This window comes from Lepus europaeus, chromosome 19, assembly GCF_033115175.1.
Source record: "Lepus europaeus isolate LE1 chromosome 19, mLepTim1.pri, whole genome shotgun sequence".
Taxonomy (NCBI): domain Eukaryota; kingdom Metazoa; phylum Chordata; class Mammalia; order Lagomorpha; family Leporidae; genus Lepus; species Lepus europaeus.
Window position 1 is genome coordinate 44582040 of NC_084845.1, and position 21281 is coordinate 44603320.

Genomic DNA, 21281 nt, shown 5'->3' on the forward strand with positions numbered 1-21281 from the left:
TGGCCGCGGCGCGGCCCTGACGCTGCCCGTTGCGTCGCCGCCCGCGGCGTGCCCGCTTCCAAGATGGCGGCGGCGGCGGCGGTGTCGGGCGTGCTGGGCCGGGCTGGCTGGAGGCTCCTGCAGCTGCGTTGCCTGCCGGGTGAGCCCGAGGCTGAGTCGGGGAAAAGGGAGGCGCAGGGAGGAGGCGCGAGGCGGCGGGAGCTGGGTGCGCGGCGGGAGGTGCCGTCGTGGCGGCCGGCGAGCAAGGTGAGGTGAAGGGCAGCCGCGCCGAGTCCCCGGCGCCGCGAGCTGGAGCGGGCTGTGTGGCCGGCTTTGGTCTTCATCTCGAGCTGTGAGGGACCAGAGCGCTGGCGCAGGGCCTGTCACCCCCGTTTCTTGGAGCTGACGGAGCTCAGCGAGGTCTGGGGACACCCAAGGTCACACAGCTCGTGGGCTGCGGGCCTGGCGGGCGCGGCCCGTTCTCGGCTCCTCTGCCAAGCGCCGGGCAGGACCGCTGGGAGGACCTCGGTTCCCTGCAGCCGGCCCTGCCCCCGCCCTTCGCCAACTCTGGGGTGTTCTCTTACCACGGAGCTGTAGGCTCCGTGTTTTTATTTCTGTGTCCGAGTTCTTAGGAACGGACCTTGGCATCACTACATAAATGGAAAGGCGGTGTCCCCCTTCGGAAATGGAATGTATGCACTGTCGCATTAACTTCAACATACAACTCATGATGTAGCCGCCTGTGTTTCTCCTCACGTCTCAGCGGCCCATCCTGTGGGGCCTCCCCCTTTTCAGTCCAAAGTTTTCTTCAGTTTTTTTTTTCTGTGCATACAAGAAAATGTTGATATTTTTGCTATGCATCATCCTATTTCTTTTTAAAAGTTTCCTGAATTATTGTGTAGTTTTTTTTTTTTGTAAAAGATGAGTGTCCATTTTGTTTTCATACACGATGTCCAATTAAAGATCTTTAGTAAAATCAATGCCTGTGTTACGTATTTACCCAACAGAAAACAATCTGTCCCAACTACGAGTCTACAAAAAGGTGTGCATAAGTGTATTTGTAGCAGCCTTATTCATAATAGCAAAAGGTGTCCATCAACAGGGTAGTGAGAACTAAACACGTGTCAGAGACAAAGCTGGACGCCAGGTGGCGTAGCTGGGACAGATTTCAATCAGTAAGGACTTAGAGTGGGAACAGGAGTCGGCTGACCTGGCCGGGGCCTCGGGAATCCAGCTGATGCAAATTGGCAGGAACCTTGGTCTTGGGCTTCCAGCCTCCGGAATGATGGGAAGATAAGTGTCTTTTGCTTATCACGGTCGTTTGTAACGGCATCCTGAGTTAACCGAGACAGATTTGGGTACCAGAAGGGTGGTACTCCTGTGAGAAACACCTGACAATCTGGAAGTGGCTTTGAAACTATCATGGGTCAAAGTTGGAGGCGTTCTGAGGTCCCGGGGAGGAGGGCGGAAGGGGGCTCAAAGCAAGGAGACAAAAGAAATACAAAGGGTTAGTGTGAGTATGGTTAGCCCAGCTGTGCGTGCTAGCAGGTGAAGATCAAAGTTAGAGCTCTCTCCTCCCAGGGAAGACGGAGGCCCTATCCTCAGATATTAGCTGGAACAAATGATTTTTTTTTTTTTTTTTTGCCATTCTTGAGTTTTCCCAGGCAGTAACTTCAAAGGGGTCTAAGTCATCTTAGGGACGTGGCCTTGAGTTAGACTACCGCGGAGTCTGTTCAAGTCTTCACAAGCCAAGGTCAGGGGCCCTCGTTAAGAAGTCAGAAGACCCTGACTAGAGTTTGGTTAAGGAGAAGATCTTGTCAGATCTACTGATGGGCACAAAAATATGGCTCAATCTCAGATAGACTGAGCGAAAGATGCCTGACAGAAAATTACATAGAGGTGAACTCCTAGGACAGGCGAAACTAAGACGAGCAAAAATGAATCCGGGGTGAAAAATTGGGGGCGGTGTGGGTGAGGAGTGCCTGTGACAGGGCGTGAGGGGCTTTCTGGGCTGATGGTAATGGTCCCTCTGTAGATAGGGTCAGGTGTACACTTGTTCAGACTCAGAATGGTAGACTGAAGAACTGTGCAGTGCCTTGTGGGTAAACAGCCCCTCCAGAAGAACAGTCAACACCGAATTCCAGGAAGGACACGTGTTAAGGTGTTTAGGAACAAGAAGACTGAACCTGTGGCCAGTGCGTCAGCAGGGAGTGAAAGCCTTGACTACAGGGGTGTAGCTCCTGTTGCGAACTCACAGCTCTCATCCCGCGGGTCTTCTCTTGTCTGTGTGTTTAGTTTTTATAATAAAATATTGGGAAAGAAAAAAGTAGTTTGAGTTTATGCTTAGGAAATATTGTGGACCTTTCTGAAAGTAAGTGGGGTATTGCAAGTGGGGTACTGTGACTTTTTTTAAAAAAGATTTGTTTGTTTGAAAGGCAGAGTTACAGAAAGAGGGAGAGAGAGAGGTCTTCCGATTGCTTGTTCATTCCCCAAATGGCCGCAATAGCTGGAGCCGGGCCAGGCCAGAGCCAGGAGCCAGGAGCTGCTTCCGGGTCTCCCATGTGGGTGCAGGGGCCCAAGGACATGGACCACCCTCCACTGTTTTCTCAGGTGCCTTAGCAGAGAGCTGGATCGGAAGTGGAGCGGCTGGGGCTCTAACTGGCGCCCATATGGGATGCCAGCATTGCAGGCGGCAGCCTTACCCGCTATGCCACGGTGTCGGGCCCCCATCTGTGATTTTCAAGGCACTTAAACGTTTTGCTCAGGCCTCACAGCATAGCATGCCCATGGAGCGAGTAGATTATTACTGTCAATTTGAAGATTTGAAAACCTGCATGTTGGAGTGAAGTGGTTTGCGTGTACCACATGGCTAACATGGTAGAAGCAGGCCGATGAGCCGGGCAGGGCTGTTCCGTGGCTCATCGCTGCTGTCACCATGTCCTGTTCAGGGCTTCGCATTCCCCTGTGGCTTTTGTGGGACCCGACTCTTGGCCCTGTGGTCCTGGAGGAGCCTGTCCTGCTCGTCCTCCCCATCTGGGGCACTGCCCTGGGTCTCACGGGGCATCCTCTGGGCACATCCCTGACCGAGGCTGGTTTCCATTTCAGCGTCCCGCTGCCGAGCACCCCTGGCGCCTCGTGCCTTCCACGCTTCCGCGGTGGGGCTCAGGTCTTCAGAGGAGCAGAAGCGGCAGCCTCCCCCCTCTTCTCAGCACTCAGAGCCACAGGGGGCAGAAAAGCCTGACCCGGAGTCTGCTCGGTCACCCCCCAGGTAGGCACGAGTCAGCCTGCCCGCTGGGCCGGCTCCGGTGTCTGCTCTCCCCCATTTCCTCTCCCTCCACCCGCCTCTTCACCTCCCTTCCCTTCCCTTCCCTTCCCTGTCTCTGAGAAGACCGTGTTGTCTTTATCAAGATGGTGCCTGGGCCTTGTAAAACACCTGAACAGCACAGGGTTCGCAAAAATTAGCCTGGGAACCTGCTGGGTTTTTTTTTTAGTCCTTTTAGCTGTTTTTCCTGGCATACTTCGTATGTAATGTCTGTATACTCACACAGTCACTCTGCTCTGCTGGTTCACTCCCCAGTGGCAAGGGCTGGGCTGAGTCAAAGCCAGGAGCCAGGAACTAAATCTAGGTCTCCACATGGGTGGCAAGAAGCCAAGTACCTGAATGGTTCCCACTGCCTCCAGGCGTCCTCAACAGCAGGGAGTAGGTACTGAAGCCAGGTGCTTCCATGTGGGATGGCAGCACCTGCACTTCTACGCCAAGTCCTTGCCCCAAATCTCTCTTATTTTGGTTTCCCTCACTCGTGTGACAGATAACAGGGTAGGGTAGATGAGTCTCTGTAGACGTGGGGCAGACGTGGGAACAAAAGGTATGAACGCTGCCTTTTCCATACGCAGGAACTGATGACCCTCCAGAAAGGTAATAATTATGTTTCCATTAGATTGGTTTTTCTTCCTAACCCTGCCAACAAAAAGTCAGATCCATGTCTTTTTTTCTGGTTTCCTAATTAAAGTACTTCGCATTTCAATTCTATACATATTTTTCAAGACCTTATGAATAATGTAACTTTTGCCCCTGCCTTGTGGACTTACAGCCTGTACAAATAAAGGTAAAAACAGACAACCCTCCGAGCACAGCACGCTGAGGGCTGCACACAGGGAAACCCAGGGTGCTGTGGGAACGCGGCCTTTGGGTCACATGCCTCTCACGTCACTGTGACAGGGCGGGTGACGTGTCAAAGGCTCCATGCTGCCGCCCAGGCAGACGCCCTCACAGCACGCACTGACGGGAGACTCAGCCTCTGGTTCTGTTCAGGCCCGTTTTGCGTGCCAGGCAGGAACGGTGAGCTGAAGCGCGCCGGCCTCTGTCCGCGTCTCAGGTACACGGAGCAGAGCGGCGAGGAGGACGAGGACTACGAGAGCGAGGAGCAGCTGCAGCACCGCATCCTGACAGCGGCCCTGGAGTTCGTCCCTGCCCATGGCTGGACGGCAGAGGCAATTGCAGAAGGAGCCCAGGTGCGTGGAGGGCGGGCGGGCCACCGCACCGGGAGCCAGCGGGCAGAGCAGAGGCCTCATGCCATCTTCCAGTCCAGCTCCGAGCCCTGCAGAGCTACACGGCTTTTCTGGGGTTTTTGTTTCTTTCCCCGTTAGGGTGGAAAATTAGGTTTACTTATTTAGTTTGTTTAAAAAAGATTTTATTTATTTATTTGAGAGACAGAGCTATAGACAGAGAGGGAGGTCTTCCATCCACTGGTTCGCTCCCCAAATAGCCTCATGCCTGGAGCTGGGCTGATCTGAAGCCAGGATCCAGGAGCTTCTTCTGGGTCTTCCACACGGGTACAGGGGCGCAAGCACTTGTCCATCTTCTGCTGCTTTCTCAGGCCATAGCAGAGAGCTGGATCGGAAGAGGAGCAGCCAGGACATGAACCGGTGCCTATATGGGATGCCAGTGCCTCAGATGGAGGCTTAGCCTGCTACGCCACAGACTGATTTTTAATGACAAAAACTGTGTACCAGGGAGTTTGGTTCTAAAGGCAGCCTATTGGGCAAGAGTTGTCTGTGATCAGAACTACCGTATTTCACTGACTGAGATGCCAGGGATCCCCAGGAGCACCGTGTTTTTAACACATCACAGAAAGAAAAATGTTGCCTTAGTGAAGTATGACACATCATCAGTTTATGATTCACACCAGCGTTTTTAAAATGAAAAAAAAAAAAAAAAAGTGCATCAAGTTAATGAGATCTGGGGGCTGAAAACCCCCCAGGCACCACTTTGTAGACCAGAACATGTGTTTTCCTCCATGAGTGTACGAGTGCTTCCTCCAGGGATGTCAGACTGCTGCTGTAGGTTACACAAGACTGTGCTTAGGCCTGTGTTGTGTCACCTTGTTCACAGTGAGATCAGAGATGGGGGACTACAGCCACAGCTCCTGTCCCACGGCCCCTATCCCAGGGCAGCTGCTCTTGGACCATGGACAAGTTTGCCACCATCCTGAAATTCAGCTGATAGTTTTTGTCTACTCCCACCCTCTCCCAAGAGCACATGGTAACTGAAGTCACATTAGTGACATGTCTATACCCTGTGAGTCCACTGTATATTCATTGTGAAAACTTTGAACAGTGCAGACAGAGGTAAAAAAAGAATGTAAAAATCATCCATGATCAAAGATCCTGCTGTCAACATTTTAATGCCTGTCCTTTAAGTTTAAAAAATGTTATTAAGCATTCATGATTTTAATATTTATTGAGCAAATAGTGTGTGTTAGACACTGTGCTAGCCCCTGGGGACATGACAGCTGTCATGGAAGGCACGGTCCTTACCCTTGTCGAGCTTCTGTCTAGTGACGTTAACCAAGTACGTCTGTGATATGTGCATCAAGAACAGTCGCTAGAGAGACCTAAGGGAGGGACCTGCTCCAGGATGGGGTGGGGCGGAAGAGAGGCTTGGAGCTGATAAGTGAGGCAGGAGTATGTTTTGACTGGTGTGCCTGTGGTAGGAGGGCATGGACAAGTCCAAGTGGAAAGAGAGCATGCAGAGAGGTTAGAAGCCAAGGAAACCACCGTGCAGAGAGGTTAGGGAGCGAGCCTTAGAATGAGGAGTGTCAGTGAAGGCAAAATCAAGCAAGACCCTCACGGTCCTGATAAGGAGTTGTGCTTTTATTCTAAGAATAATTGGAGACATTGGATTCAGTTTGGCATTCCACATGCCCATTTTGGCTGCTGGATGAGAAGTGGATTGAAGCAGAGAGAGTCAGTCACCCAGCAGAGCGAGGTAATCTGGCCCAGAGGCGCCACACAGGCCAGTGGGTTTGCTGATAGATGGACATGGGAGACAGTGACAGCGTGCAAGTGCGGATACATGGTGGTGTCGTTTGCTAAGGTTGGGCCATTGGAATAGGACAGGGTTTAGGAACGGATCATGGGTACAGCATTGTCTCTGAGTCAACCCCGTGAAGGCATCAAGCCCACAGGGCTGGGGCTGGAGACAGCTGGACTGGATGCTACATTTGGGCATCATCAATATATATATGTGATAAGTAACTACGGAAATGAGTAAGGTTGCCTAGGGCCAGAGTATAATGTGGTAAGGGAGAGTCATCTGCACCCTGACATATGAGGGGGCTAGTGGGCAGTAAGCAGTCGGAGCTAGAGCATCCTGGTGTAGGGAGGCGCTGGGAAGTGTTCTGCAGCAGAGGTGAGGCGGTGGCGCCACATTTGTGCAGGCTGGATGGGAGCTAGGGTGTACCCAGGCAAGGGAGATGGGATGGAAGTTTGAGCATGATTGAATGCAGATGGGAGGGTTACGGAAACACGTGTGGGAGTGAAGCTAGAAGAGAAAACAGGCAAAATCAAAAGCCTGAGGTTCCGGGGCCAGCGCTGTGGTATAGCAGGTAAAGCTGCCACTTGCAGTGCCAGCATCCCATATGGGCGCCGGTTCAAGTCCTGGCTGCTCCAGCTCTCTGCTATGGCCTGGGAAAGCAGTGGAAGTGGCCCTGTCTTTGGGCCCCTGCACCTGCATGGAAAACCTGGAAGAAGCTCCTGGCTCCTGGCTTTGTATCAGTGCGGTCTGGCCATCACAGCCATCTGGGAAGTGAACCAGTGGATGTAAGACCTTTCTCCCTCTCTGCCTCTGCTTCTCTGTGTCTCTGCCTCTCAACTAAATAAATAAATCTTTAAAAAAAAAAAAAAAAGCCTGAGGTTTATTTTTCCTTTTTAAATGAAGTTGTATTGTTTATTTGGAGCAGCAGAAAGAGTTCTCCATCTTCTGATTTAGTCCCCAAGTACCCACAATGGCTGGGACTGAGCAGGGCTAAAGCCAGGAGCCTGGAACTCAATCCAGCTCTCCCACATGGGCAGTAGGAACCCAGTTACTCTGAGTTGTCGCCACTGCCTCACAGGGTCTGCATTAGTAAGAAACTGGAGTCAGGAGCCAGAGCTGGAGCTGGAGATGAAACCAGGTACTCTGACGTGGGATGCGAATGTCTTAACTGGCATCATAACTCCAGGCTAAATCTAGATCCAGAAACAGCTGGAGGGACTGGCCTTGGATGTAGCAGGGGCACATTGGGAGAAGGTGCTACAGCTTTAGGGGCATTCCCAGGGGCGGCTCCTGCTTTTCTCTGAAGTAAGTGTGGTTGTTCGTGGCAGGAGACAGGTTCGGAGTCAGTACAGGAAGTGGTGGAAGCAGCAGAGGGCAGAAGGGTAACAGGGTTGGTGGAAAGGTCAGGTCAGACTGAGTGTCCGGTTGACTGGCTGCTGTCACATCTTCATGCTGGCTGCGTGATGCTTACTATATTTCCTCAACTTCAGTTGGTAAACGAGTTGTTTCCAGTTTTTTTGTGTTGCAGACCTGCTTGTACAACATAATTTGGGTATGTTTCTCATTCATTTCTAGGATAAATGTCAAGAACTGGAATTGCTTTTCAGGAAGTGTTATTGGAGAGGGTTCAGTCAGGAGACAGAAACCACACCAGTTACTGGAACAGAGAGAGTTTCCTACAAAGAACTGTTAGCCAGGCATAAAGGTACTGAGAAGGCAGCAGCCAGGGGAACAGAGAAGTGGACTGATCACAACTGGAGGCTGCGGGAGAGAGCCCTGGAGGGACGCCCGGACTCTGAGCAGGAGGCACTGCCCTGCTGGCACTGGTGCCTGTGAGCCTCAAGAAACTGTCCTTTGGGGCTGGCACCTGACCTGGGGGTGCTTGGGAGGGCAGGGGAAGGATGGCAACTTGATGGAACCAGTTCTGCAAGTGACGGGAGACTGCACGCTGTGTTCAGCTACCGCCTGCCTGGGGGAAGAAGCATCGCTAGGGTGATGCTGCATCGGGCAGCCAAGAAGTAAACACGTGGCACGCAGACAGGAAGTAAACAGGAGGGAGCGAGGCCCTTCTTCCTGCTGCCTCCATTGGCAAAGCCTGAGAGGGAGCCAGACATCGGATTTGTAGGCCCCAGCCCCTGCTTCCCCAGCTGGGTCTTTGCAGCTGAGACAGTGACTTAATGTCTGGCCCAGAGAGTGTGGGTGTCTGTTTTGAGGTTCTTGTTACACATGTGTTGGAAGCAGTCTGGCCTCCGTCTCCTCATTGGGAAAATGTGGGTGATAAGAGAACTCCCAGGCAGCCCTGTTGTGAAGGTGCAGGGAGCCAGTGTAGGCCTGCGCCCGGCAGGCAGCTGCAACCCCGTGCTACTAGGCCAGCTGGTCCTCTCCAGAGGTTGTGTGCTGTGGTGTGGAGGTGGTTTCCCTGCACCAGTAGGTGCTGGGTGATGGCTGTCCAGCAGGAGTAGCAGAGGGTGTCCGTGGCTTTGTCACCTCCGCCATAGCGCATGCAGAAAAGCCCTGTTGCTGTGCTAAACCATTAGAGACTCAGTGTCCGTAAGATTTCAGGTAGGCGACTTGGTCGGGAAGGGAGTTGCCAGCGCTCTTGCCCAGCTTCCTTGGGTATTAGGACTCTGGGCTGCAAGTGCCAGAGCCCGCCTCTCACTCACTTCCGCTGGACAAGGAAAGTTCTGGCTCACTTTCTGCAGAAACGTCTGAATGTAGCTCAGGCGCGGTGTTCTTGGGCCGCACCGCCAGCAACAGTCCGTCCATCGGCCCTGCTCTGCTTTCCCCGAGGTGAGCTTCCTTCGCACAGAGAGAGAGGCAGGGACTCGCATGCAGAACTGAAGACGGCTCAGCAGCTCAGGCCTAGCAGAGTCCTGGGTGGACTCTTCAGGCCTTCATGTCCCCATCCCTGAGCCCGCCATGAACTCCAGTCCCCACGTGTGGATCCGTGCCTGGTGTACAGCAGGCGGGCCCGCGGGACGAGAGGCGGCGTCCCACTGCAGACCTAGCTGCTGCCGGAGAGGCACCTGGGCTGAGCAGGCAGCACCGTCCCGCCCACCCACCACCTTTCTGTCTTCTCTGTCCCCTTTTGTAGTCCCTGGGTCTCTCCAGCGCAGCAGCCGGCATGTTTGGGAATGATGGCAGTGAGCTGATCCTGCATTTCGTGACCCAGTGCAATGCTCGGCTCACCCGTGTGCTGGAAGAGGAGCAGAAACTGGTCCAGCTGGGCCAGGCGGAGTAAGTCCTCTGGTGTTATTGCTCAGGGTGGCAGCAAAGGATCGGGCCCCAGGCCTCCCCAGCCGTCCCCAGGAGGCCAATCCAGGCAGAGGCAAAGGAGAGTAGCACTGAGCAGCCCTGCGGCTTGGATGGGACTGAAACCCCAGCGCCTGTCTCTGACGGCTCTGGCCGGGCCAGCAGCAGGAGCCGGTGGGACCGTCCCCCCCAGGGCTGAGTACACAGTGGAGTGCCGAGCCCCTGCCTTTGACCCAGAGACACACTATTTTCTTTTCCCTCTTCCAGGAAGAGGAAGACAGACCAGTTCCTGAGGGATGCAGTGGAAACCAGACTGAGAATGCTGATCCCGTACATTGAGCACTGGCCCCGGGTAGAGTCCATGTCCAGGCCCCAGAGCAAAGCAACAATCACATGAATATTTCCAATTGTCAGCACCTCTCCCTCAGAGGATTTTGCGCACCGTTGGGAAGTTAGCTCCTTAATCTGCTCCACAGGCCCGGGAGTCCTTAGTACACAGCATTGAACCTTGGGAGCATCGAAGAATAATCCTGAGTTTTGGGGCCTGGAGTGGCCTGGGGACAGAGTCACACCCTGGGCGGGGTCCTGGCGGTCAGAGTGCCGCCGAGTCTCCATTGAGGGCAGAGAAGTAGGAAGATTTTAGTGGCCATCATCAGCTTCAGTGACAGCCTTGTCATTTCAGGTCTCAAGGACGGGGACTTCTCGTCCCAGCGTCAGTGATCTTGGGGCTTGAAGCAGTCATCCCAAGGGCTCTATTCAAACCCTTTCTGAAGCTCTTTTCTCTTCCGTTTCAAAGCACGTCACAGTGTGGCCCCTTCTCTGAGTGCAGGAAATACAGAGGCGAGAGGGCCTCCGCCGCGCTGTCCTCTGCCCAGCTGGAGGTCACTGTTGAGCGCGTGGTGTCAGCCATGCAGCCGACAGACGCTTGCACACCTGCAGTGCACCTCGCCCCAGGCCGAGTCCCGGCCCCTGCTTGCCATGTGCATGTCCGCGTGCCTGGCGGGTAAAGCAGAGGACCTGGGCTTCCTTCTCGGGTCAGCTCAGCATTTCCCCTGGCTACCTCGTTCAGAGAGAGCCAGCCAGCCGATGCAGGACCTCTGTCCAGCTCCCTCTGGCTGTGGCACCGTGGCGGGACCCTGTTCTGTCAGGAAGGCTGATGTCTGCTAGGGGAGGGGTCCCTGGTTTGGGCCACCACTTACATTAGTTAAAGAACTTTTGGTTTCAGGAAATAGACGTCAACTTGAGCTAAGCAAAAAAAGATGGGAGTGTTTGTTACGATGCCACGGTGAGGCCTTGAGGTCAGGGGAGCCGCCTGGTCTGTGAGCAGCCCAACGTTTGGTACTCCCAACTCAGCTCCTGTCTGCTGCTTCCGTGTGACAGGATGGGGAATGCTCCCTCATCCTTGCTGTTAGTAATCTTCCGGAGACAAGGGAGCCTCTCCACCATCTGCCTTCCAATTCCAAACTAGCACTGGAGAACGTGGCTGGGCCAGGTTTGGATGGGAAGATGCCCCGGGCTCCTGCCAGGTCAGCTGCAGGCAGGGCCGTTGGCTGCTGGGAGCTCACACCAGCGGGTGGAGACGGTGGGGCCCCTCGGATGTGTCTCTGGAAGGGCGTGATGCCAGCCACCTCTGCGCTGTGCTGACCTGTTGCTGTACCTGTACCTCTGTCGGTTCCTCCTCAGGCCCTCAGCATCCTGCTGCTCCCCCACAACATCCCCCCCAGCCTGAGCCTGCTCACCAGCATGGTGGACGACATATGGCATTACGCCGGCGACCAGTCCACTGACGTGAGTACCCCTGCGTGCCCATGGGACGTTGGGTTAAGCATCAGCCCAAGGAGTTTGTGACATTTCTTTGAGCCCAGTCTCTTCTGGGGGCTTGTGGTGTCATTGCTGTCTACGGTATGAGGAAGTCCCTCAGCCAAAGTGGGATGCAGGTCATCGCCCTCCAGGGACCGGCGTCTGGCCCCGAGCTTGCTGTGAGGATGTGAGGGCGGCCTCGGGGCTTGCGCCCCTGCTGTGGCCATTTCCCCTCCCTGGCAGCCATGTGGGTCCTGCATCAGGAGTCCTCAGTGTGTGTCCCTCCTGAGACTGCTGGCCAGAGAAAAGGACACCATGGGGACGCAGCCACTGCTTTGAAAAGAAACCCCACCCCACCCCCACCTCCCGCCTGTGCCTGGGTTGTGGCGTAGTTAAGCCCCAGCCTGCAACACTGGCCTCCCATATGGGCACTGGGTCAAGTCCCCACTGCTCCGCTTTCAATCCAGCTCTCTGCTAGTGCACCTGGGAGGGCAGCAGAGGAAGGCCACACGTGAGAGACCCGGATGAAGCTCCTGACTCCTGGTTTTGGCCTGGCCCAGCTCCAGTGTGGCCATTTGGGTAGTGAACCAGGGTATAGAAGATATTCTTTCTCTCTCTCCCTCCCTCTCCCCCTCTCCTTTTCCCCCTCTCTCCCTCCCCTTTTCCCCCTCTCTCCCTCCCTCCCCCCCTTTCCTCCTCTCTCTCCCTCCCTCCCTCCCTCCCCCTCCTCTTGTCCTATCTCTCTATGTATCTCTTGCCTTTCAAATAAATACATCTTAGAAAAAAGGACCGCCCCCCCACCAGCTTGGCCTGCTTCCTGCAGAGATCAATAAGCCCCTTTAAACAGGTACTGAGAAAGATCTGCCTTACAAGTGCCATTGTATTTGTGTTAGGAAATTTAAAAAGAAGTCCATGTTCACTAGAGAAATTACCACGTGATGGGATTTGGTGGGCTCCAGGATGAGGGGGCGCCGAGCGGCTCCCAGCACAGCCATAACAAAATGCTGTAATAAAGCGCCCCTCGTGGGGACACAGCGCCGGCAGAGGTGGTAGGGAACTGAAATGAGAATGCAGCAGGCCACTGAGCCGGCGCTCTGAGGAGCACGTTGCCAGGGCATCGGAAGTTGCTGAGGGGCTGAGCTGTCTGCCGTGCGCAGGTCTGCTTTCTGTCCACGCTCTGCCACAGCCGAGCACGCCAGTGTCCGCTCCTAACTGGCTGGTCACGGGCCCCAGGCGCCCTGGGCCTGGGCCCTTTCATCGGCTGCCCCCAGAAGGATGGGAGAACACCCCTTCCTCTGAGCTGCTTGGTCACAGCCCGAGTGCTGGCTGTGACTCAGACCCACTGACTAAACTCTCGGAGGTCGGCCCAGGAGCTTACGTTTTTAGTCTCCCGGGTAATTCCTAAAAAAAGTTTATTAGAGAGGCAGAAAGAGAGAGAGAGCGAAGGGTCCCCTTTGCTGGTTCACTCCCAGATGCCTGCCACGGCCGGGGCTGGGCAGGGCCTGCAGGCTGGAGCCAGGAGTACATTCCGGGTCTCCCCTGCGGGTGGCAGGAGCCCAGCTCCTGCCTCCGAGTCCTGCCTTGACAGGAGTGGAGCTGGGAGCCACCCTTGAGCGCTCTGATGCGGGGCGTGGGCATCCTGACCGGGAGGCTGAGCGCCTGCTCTCCCAGGCAGTTCTGATGCCCAGCTGCCGCCCGGCGTTCTGTGCTGCTGAACAGAACACCCGAGACTGGGCATTGTGGGAGAAAGAGAGGTTCATCTGGCTCACCACGCTGGTGGCTAGAAGGTTCAAACACTGGCTGTGGCATCCGGCGAGGGCCCCTGGTGCGTCACCACGTGGCGGAGAAGTAGAAGAGGAAGCAGACGCTTGCAGACTCAGAGGAGCTACCTGGCTTGCTGTACATCAGCCTGCTGGTTCAGTCACCGACTCAGCCCCCTGAGAGAGCGAGCTCCCTTGAGAAGAGCATAGATCCTTCTTAAAGGCCCCGACCCCTCCTGGGGGCCCGACTTCCCCGCCCTGCCACACTGGGGACCAGGCGTTGACATGAGCTGGTGGAGATGAGCCACGTGCCAAGGCCAGCAGCAGTGTTGTCAGAGGACCCTGTGTCGTGTGAGGGAAGGAAGCCCGAGGGAGCCTGGGACCCCCAGGGCAGTGGCTCGGACCCACACCCCGGGCTGTCTTGCAGTTTAACTGGTACACGCGCCGTGCTGTGCTGGCTGGCATCTACAACACTACGGAGCTGGTGATGATGCAGGACTCCTCCCCGGACTTTGAGAACACCTGGCGCTTCCTGGAGAACCGGATCAGTGATGCCATGAACATGGGCCACACTGCGAAGCAGGTAGCTGGGGGCTGGCCGTTTGGGAACACGTCCTTGGGCCACAGCTGGTCACCAGCCGTCTCTTGCCTTGGCTTCAGTGGATGGATGGTTGTGAGGACCTTCACAGCACACCTGTGTGGTTCTGCCTCACACCAGCCCTTCCCTGAGAGCCAAGCTTTGTGACGGGGCTGTCCACAGCCCTTCCTCTGGGATGCAGGGCCCCTGACTCCTCTCGTGGGGGTTCCCAGGCTGTCTGATTTGGGCCACCTTTGAGCTCGTGTTGGACGTTTAGGGAGCCCTGACTGCCTTTCTTTAGGTGAAGTCCACTGGCGAGGCACTGGTGCAAGGACTCATGGGTGCAGCAGTGACGGTGAGGACTGCCCAGCCCTTCCCTGCCTACCCCCACTCCCATGCTGGCCCTGTGATGGGGAGCACGTGCCACTGACCCCAGAGTGTGGCACCTAACCCAAAAGCTAATAACAAGGCCAGGCCTGGTTCCCCCCAGTGTCTTGACCCTGAGGCCCCACCCCTTTATTTCCCACCGGCATCACAGCACATCCCTGAGCCCTGAGCCCTGAGCCCTGAGCCCTGGGCTGTCCCATCACAGCCACACTTGCTGCCTGGAAAACCCTGGGCCCTCACCTTGGCTTCCCGGAGCAGGGCAAAACCTCACCATCTGTTTCCATCCCTGTGTCAGCTCAAGAACTTGACAGGTCTGAACCAGCGCCGGTGAGGGAAGGACAGGAGCTCGAGTGCCCGGAGGAATGCGAGTGGGAGATTGAAAGGGCTTTGGGAAGCGTGAAGTGCCATCCACCTTAGGGTGCTAACCAGGACACTCTGGAGGACTCCTGAACACCTCGGCAGCCACCCAGAGACCACAGGGCACCTGACGATCGAGCCACTTCTGCAGTCCTAACACCTGGCCACGCTCAGCGCATCCTGCCTTGCAGCTTGTGATGGGAGAAATGAGACTCCCCGGGGCGCTCAGCCAGCACGTCCCTGCGTGGTCTCATGGGCACCCTCGTGTCCTAACCTTCCTTGCAACGGTTTTGGGGGCTGCTAAGGCTGAGTCAAGGCTGGAAGCCGCCGGATGGTGGCAGCTCACCGCCAGCATGCTGCAGGCATCCTTCTGAGATGTTCCTGGGGACCCCTCAGAGAGCTGCCTCCCTGAGACAGGTGCCTGCTGGACACTGAGAGGCGTGGCCCAGGCCTAGTGTCGCATCACTCCAGCACGCACTGCGGGATTGTTAGTGTATTCAGAACCTGTAAAAATTATAATAAATGTTTGAGGCTGCTTCCTTTTATGCAGTTTGTTTCCATATAGACCATGGTAGATGTCCCCAGAGGGAGTTCTGGCCCTGGCTCTGCCTAATGCCTGCTGGAGGGTTGGACAACTCTGCCTCTGGACCAGGTCTTCCCATCAGTAAAATGGGGGCAGTGGGGCCTTCCCCAGACGCCTCGCTCCCTTGGCCACTCTTGTCTGTCACCATTTTAGTGATAGGTTCGTCAGTGTCGGTAATCTCAGCCTGTGCACTGCCTGGGCTCCCTTGCACATCTGCTTTGCTCTGGCCCACGTCTGCCGAATACTGATAGAGGAGTCAGAAGTGGACGCATTTCAGATCCCTCTGGGCCTTCCCCGGGCCCCGCGCCTCTCTGGTTACTCCCTGATACCCCGTGAGGCTCCTGCAGCAGCTACCCACGTTTCATCGCGTTCATCACATCCATGTCACACTCAGGAGATGACCTACTGAGATGCCAGGCAGGCAAGAACCCCTCCTGTCCTTCCTGTGTCTCAGGAAGAGGTGCCCCCTTCCTGGGGGCTCTACCGCAGCCACATTCCATTTTAGGGTCTCTAGAGCCTTTTACGGAAGTTTCTAGAAGTCACATGTCCCATGGGTGTTCAAATTCACATCCTCCTTAAAGGCCTCATAGTATGCCTATATGTATCTATCTAACCAGGTCTCTATCCATAGACCAGTTTTGTTTACCTTTTGCTATTACAGTACTGTCATGAATGTCCCTGTATCTTTGTTTACAACTGCAAACATCTTGGCAGAATGAATTTTTAGACGTGTTATTGTTGATTCAAGGGCATATGCAGGTCTTGCCAAGTTACCTTGTAAGGTGGGTGAGCCTGGTGGTGGGGTGGGGGGTAGAAAACGCAGGCCATGGTGCAGTCGCAGCCTCCCAGCGGCAGGCGGCGCTGCTCGCGCGTCTCGGCGGAAGCTGCGGGGGCCGCGCTGTCCAGCTTCCGGTGACAGAGCCGCGCAGGCGCGACGGGGGCGACGCGCGAGGCCGGCTAGGAGGCCTCAGAGGCGCAATGCCGTACGCCAATCAGCCCACGGTGCGCATCACCGAGCTCACCGACGAGAACGTCAAGTTCATCATCGAGAATACGGACCTGGCGTAAGGCTGCTGAGGGGAGAGGCTGGCGGCCCTGCCGAGCCGGCCCGAAGGGTGGGGGTGCCCTCCCACGGCCGCCCCCGTGCCAGGGCTTTAGCTTTGGGAGCCCGGGGCTCGGGGCCGGCCTGTCGGGCCTGCGGCGCCCTCACGCCTCTCGCTTTCGCGTCCTTCAGGGTGGCCAATTCTATCCGGAGGGTCTTCATCGCCGAGGTGCCTATAATAGGTAAGCGAGCCCCGCCGCATCCTGCCGGGGCCGCCGCTTCCCAGCTTCCCAAGGCCCCACGCACCTGTGCCGCCTCCAGGCCTGGCTTGGGGGTGGAGGTGCTGAGAAGGCTGCAGTGCCGAGGCTGGGTCGCACCCGGCGCCTCTGGCCCGGCTGCCCCTGTTGGCCATTTCGGACCCCTGCCGTGTGCCTCGCGGAGTAGCACGGATTCCGCAGGGGCTGCCCTGGGCTCGGATGCGGTTTCCACGCGCGCGCTCGGTGGAACTTAGGCAAGTCGTGACCCTTCTGTATGCTGCCGGTTCTCGTTGGAGATACTGGACTCTGGTGTTACTCACCAGGCCGACAGCGGGGATCAGCGAGTGAGCGATTCTGATGGATGTGCACGGGGCTTGCACGCCGCACAGAACGGGCCGTGCGCTCATGGAGCTCGGGGAGCTCGCGGGTGGGAGGGCCTCTGGCCTCTCTGCTCCAGTGTTTTCTGCGTTGACTGTGCTTGTGTGGAACGCCAGGAGTGTTTTGTGGCAGCTCCGGGTGTTTGCGTTGGGCAAAAGAAACGTTAAGTCGTGGCTGCTGCTTCCAGTGTCCAGACTCTTACGGAGGCAGCACATACCGGCTGCTTGCTAAATCCGCCGCCTCCACCCCCAGTCGCCTCAGCTGGGAGTGCGGGCCTTCCTCTGGGCCCCGTGGGTCCCGCTTTTCACACTCTCAGCTCTGCAAATGACGTCGCGCACCGACGCTGGGAAAACAAAGGCAGCTCAAGACCCAGCCTCAAGGAATTCTCCAAGCCTGCAGTGGGGATGAGACACAAATCAGACACTGAGCAAAACACGACCGGCGTGCTAAGGGGAGTCTGAGCTGGCCTTGTCCGAGCGGGGTTCAGAGGCCGGGGGTGCTCACGGCTCAGCCGGAAGGGCAGGCGGGACTCCGGTGTTAGGCTCGGGGGATTTGGAGCTGCACGGGGAAGGAAAGCGCAGGCCAGGAAGCAGCCGGGGTCGGGGGGTACGAGAAGAGGCAGAGAGGCCTGGGTTGGGGCCCGAGACGACTGGTCCCCTCCTGCTCTCTGTTCCCAGCGGCCATGCCCCTCCCGTTTTGATTTCGGCGTTTGTATGAATGAATGAGTAAAGTGTGGGTTGAAGTCACGTGGGTGTGAGGACAGTCCTCACCGTGCTACCAGCTCGTTGCTGGCAAGGATTGGTTTCTCTAAGCGCGCCTGGTTCCTGACAGGATGCAGTAACCTGTGTCAGCTGAGTGATGAGGAAGTGCTCGCTGGGGTGAGCCAGCGTTACGTCGTAAGACGCGGTTCCTGCTGTCAGCCTGTTTGTTGTTCTGTGAGTTTCCCTCATCGCAGTGGCTGAATCCTTTGTGTTCCTGGCTGTTTGACACTGGCACAGGTGGCAGATAATTGGCTTCTCACAGAAATCGGCAGCTCGAAGCAGGTGTTCCCGGTGAGGCGCTCTGGGCCGGCGTTCCCGTGTGGTCCAGGAGGCCCCTGCCTTAACTCCACCTGGGTGGCCAGGGGGCCATGGTGCCTGCGTGGTTCCTGAGCTCTGCCTGGTGCTGCAGTCAGTCCCCGGCGGCCCGGCCCGGGCGTTCCTGAATCTTGACACTCACTGCCCTGAGCTTTGGGGAATTCGGTTGCTGAATGAAGTCTCACCTCCGCCCCCTTCTCGTTTTAGCCATTGACTGGGTTCAGATTGATGCCAACTCCTCCGTCCTGCATGACGAGTTCATCGCGCACCGGCTCGGTGAGTGCTGCCCTGGGGAGGTAGAGGGACGGTGTGGCCGGTGCCGCAGGAGGCCTCCCCGCCGCGGGGCGCCTGTGGGCTCTCGTTTTGGGCGTGGCTGTCTGGCTGCCTTGAAAGCGCGGGTCTGTGTCTTCCAGGATTGATTCCTCTCACGAGCGACGACATCGTGGACAAGTTGCAGAACTCCCGGGTATGCTGCGAGAGTGGCTGTGTGTGGCTTGGGTAGGGGCTTCAGGGCCCACAGTACTTGTCCTTGGCATCTGGCTGCCAGCGTGGACTGCGCCGTGGTTGTAGGGAGACGGCGGAGATGTTGTCCAGAGCCCGAGGCAGGCGTTTTTGGTCTTGGTGCTGATGAGGATCCCATAGGTTATGTCCGTCGGGAAGTCTCAGGAGCCAGTCCCGCAGAGCAGTGGCCACCAGGGGGCCTGCCTGTGCAGTACAGGGGCTGTTGCTTCCACAGCACCACCACCACCCCTGCCCCGGGGTCGGGGGGCAGGGGCACAGAGGTTGCTGTGGGTGCGGGCGAGGAGCAGAGGGGCTGGGCGCTGTCTCACAAGAGCAGCACCCCTGCACGGAGGCAGCGGCTCAGGGAGCGGGCCGAGCAGGCAGCTGTCGGGCTTCCCGGCTCTCCGTGGGCTCCTTCCAGCTTCCCTCTCCGCTCAGGACTGCACCTGTGAGGAGTTCTGCCCCGAGTGCTCGGTGGAGTTCACCCTGGACGTGCGGTGTAACGAAGACCAGACTCGCCACGTCACGTCCCGAGACCTCATCTCCAACAGCCCTCGCGTCATCCCGGTCAGTGTCTGGAGCGCCCCCTCCCCCGGGGCTCTGCCGTGGCCGGCTTCGGTGGCCGGAGGGCGGGGGTCCCGGTCTGATGCCTGCCAGCCTGGTGCTGGTTTCTTCTCGGGCAGCGGCAGCACTGGGGCTGGCAGCTGCTGGGGTGAGAGAAGCGGCCGCTTTTCTCTGTGTCTGTCACCCAAGGGCCGTCCGAGAGGCCGGGGTCTTGACCGCACTGTGGAGTGGGTGCATCCGAGCAGGCCCCTCCGCCGGCCCCTCTCGGCGTCCCGCGCTTGCGCAGATTGCAGTCTGGAGGCGCTGTGCGAGCAGCAGCTGACAATTGCCTGGGTTTGGGTTCCCTACAGGTGACGTCCCGGAATCGAGACAATGACCCCAATGACTACGTGGAGCAGGATGGTAAGGGCTGGAGAGCGTGCGTGCGTCACCTTCAATAGAGCCTCTCCTGCCGCCCGAACTCGTGTAAAGTGGCTGAGGGCCGTGTTTGCGTCGCGTGTCACCCTCAGCGGCACTGTCGGTCCACGCGGGGAGAGCCACGCTCCTGGCCAGGACTGACTCGCACCTCTCCTCGCAGACATCCTCATCGTCAAGCTGAGAAAGGGCCAGGAGCTGAGACTCCGAGCCTACGCCAAAAAGGGCTTTGGCAAGGAACATGCCAAGTGGAACCCCACCGCGGGGGTGGCTTTTGAGTACGATCCAGACAATGCCCTGAGGCACACGGTGTACCCCAAGCCCGAGGAATGGTATGCTCCAGGGGGAAGGCGTGCGGGTCGGGGCGGGTGTGCAGAGGGTGGCTGGTGCTAGAGGTGGGGCGGGCGCTCTGCTGCGGTCTGGGAACAGCAGCCTCTGCTTCTCTGACCTCAGGCCAAAGAGCGAGTACTCGGAGCTGGATGAGGATGAGTCCCAGGCTCCCTATGACCCCAACGGCAAGCCCGAGAGGTGAGACCTGGGCGCATGGGGGGCGGGGTCTCAGTGCCTGGGGTCTGCCGCAGGCTCAGTCATCAGCCGAGGGGGCGCCGCTGTTCACCACTGAACTAAAGCAGTGCTGTGTGCACATCCGCTCTGGTCACGAGAAAGCGGCTCTCCACTCACCCAGATGGTTCCCATTCTGATTTTCAGCCCCTAATGTGCAGACTGTTCAGGTCCAAGCCAATTTATGCACATTTACGTACATAGTTAGAGGCAGAGCGGGGCTCCATCTGCCGGTTCCCTGCTCAAATGCTTGCAACAGCCAGGCCTGGGCTGGGCGGGCCTGGAGCCAGGAAGTCAGTCTTAGGTGCCCAATTACTTGAGCCATCACTGCTGCCTGCCAAGGTGAGCGTGAGCAGGAGGCCAGAGTTGGGAACCAGGAGTCAAACCCAGTCACTCCAGAGTGGGCGTCCTAACCGCGGAGGGCAGACACATGGCCCACAGCCCTCAGTAAGGCCCGCGGAGCTTAGCGTGGGGTCTCTGCCCGCAGCTTTCCCACCTTCCCCCTTTCCCACCTTCCCCCGCTGTGGATTGCATGCGTAAGGATTGTTCCAGGGTTTTCACCTCCCTGAGGTCGTGGAGCCCCCTGAGGTCCTTCAGTTGAGTAAGAGGCTTGGGTGGAGGGAGGTCGGCCCTGGGGCAAGGTCAGGATCCTGGTGGGAATAGAGATCAGGCCCAGAGGGAGAGGGTGGTCCGCGGCTGACCAGGCCGCTTCGCCAAGGCTCTCACTGGGCTCGTCTCCCAGGTTTTACTACAACGTGGAGTCCTGTGGCTCTCTGCGCCCCGAAACCATTGTCCTCTCAGCCCTCTCGGGACTGAAAAAGAAGCTGAGTGACCTACAGACGCAGCTAAGCCACGAGATCCAGCGCGATGTCCTAACCATAAACTAGCTGCTGCTCGCCGGCTGCAGCAGGAAGCCCTCCAGCCTCTCCTGGAACCCAAGACCCGGCCTGCACCTGCTCAGGCTTCTCGGCGCATTGTCCGGGCCACTAGGAGGGCGTCACAGGTGGATTCCAGGGATCACTGGACTTGGGCAGGGCCTGGTTTTCCTGGCCAGACTGTCTCTCGCATCCTGCTACTTGGCATGCTTGTCCGTGTGAAGAGCCACTGTGCCCACCTTCTCCCGGCTTTGTAAACCTTCTCTCCAAAAGGGGCACGTTCGCAGCTGCACATCAGGCTGGGTGCTGGAACCTTCCTCAGGCTGCCTGTAACCCTTCCGGTCCCTTCCCCAAGGCCAGCCTACTGGCCCCTCAAATTCAGGTGCCCGTAATTGGAGAGGTAGCCCCGTGGGCATAGCATTAGCCCCTGGCTGCCCCCTGCCGCCTAAATAAACATGCTGTTTCATTCTGTCATTGGCTACCAGCTCCTTCCCCACCCACCGGGAGCCTGACCTTTCCGGTGAGTGAAGGTGGCGGTGGTGAGGGGAGGCTGGGCCCAAGGACCACCTCTCCTGATTTCTCCTGGTGAAGCTTTGAGGCCT

At 57.3% G+C, this 21281-nt stretch overlaps 2 protein-coding genes across 2 annotated transcripts; both read left to right on the forward strand.

Moving 5' to 3' along the window:
* The first annotated feature begins 32 nt into the window (after positions 1-32).
* Positions 33-14973, forward strand: COQ9 (coenzyme Q9). The gene is made up of 9 exons (XM_062177105.1): positions 33-139; positions 3085-3247; positions 4356-4491; positions 9390-9532; positions 9815-9899; positions 11231-11335; positions 13535-13690; positions 13986-14039; positions 14367-14973. Exons 1-9 carry the CDS (start codon positions 64-66, stop codon positions 14400-14402), a joined length of 954 nt encoding a protein of 317 aa, XP_062033089.1. The 5' UTR covers positions 33-63; the 3' UTR covers positions 14403-14973.
* Positions 14974-15941: 968 nt separating this feature from the next.
* POLR2C (RNA polymerase II subunit C) lies at positions 15942-21153 on the forward strand. The gene is made up of 9 exons (XM_062176137.1): positions 15942-16075; positions 16246-16295; positions 17972-18040; positions 18178-18230; positions 18704-18832; positions 19180-19231; positions 19407-19575; positions 19697-19771; positions 20547-21153. Exons 1-9 carry the CDS (start codon positions 15990-15992, stop codon positions 20689-20691), a joined length of 828 nt encoding a protein of 275 aa, XP_062032121.1. The 5' UTR covers positions 15942-15989; the 3' UTR covers positions 20692-21153.
* Positions 21154-21281: the final 128 nt, after the last annotated feature.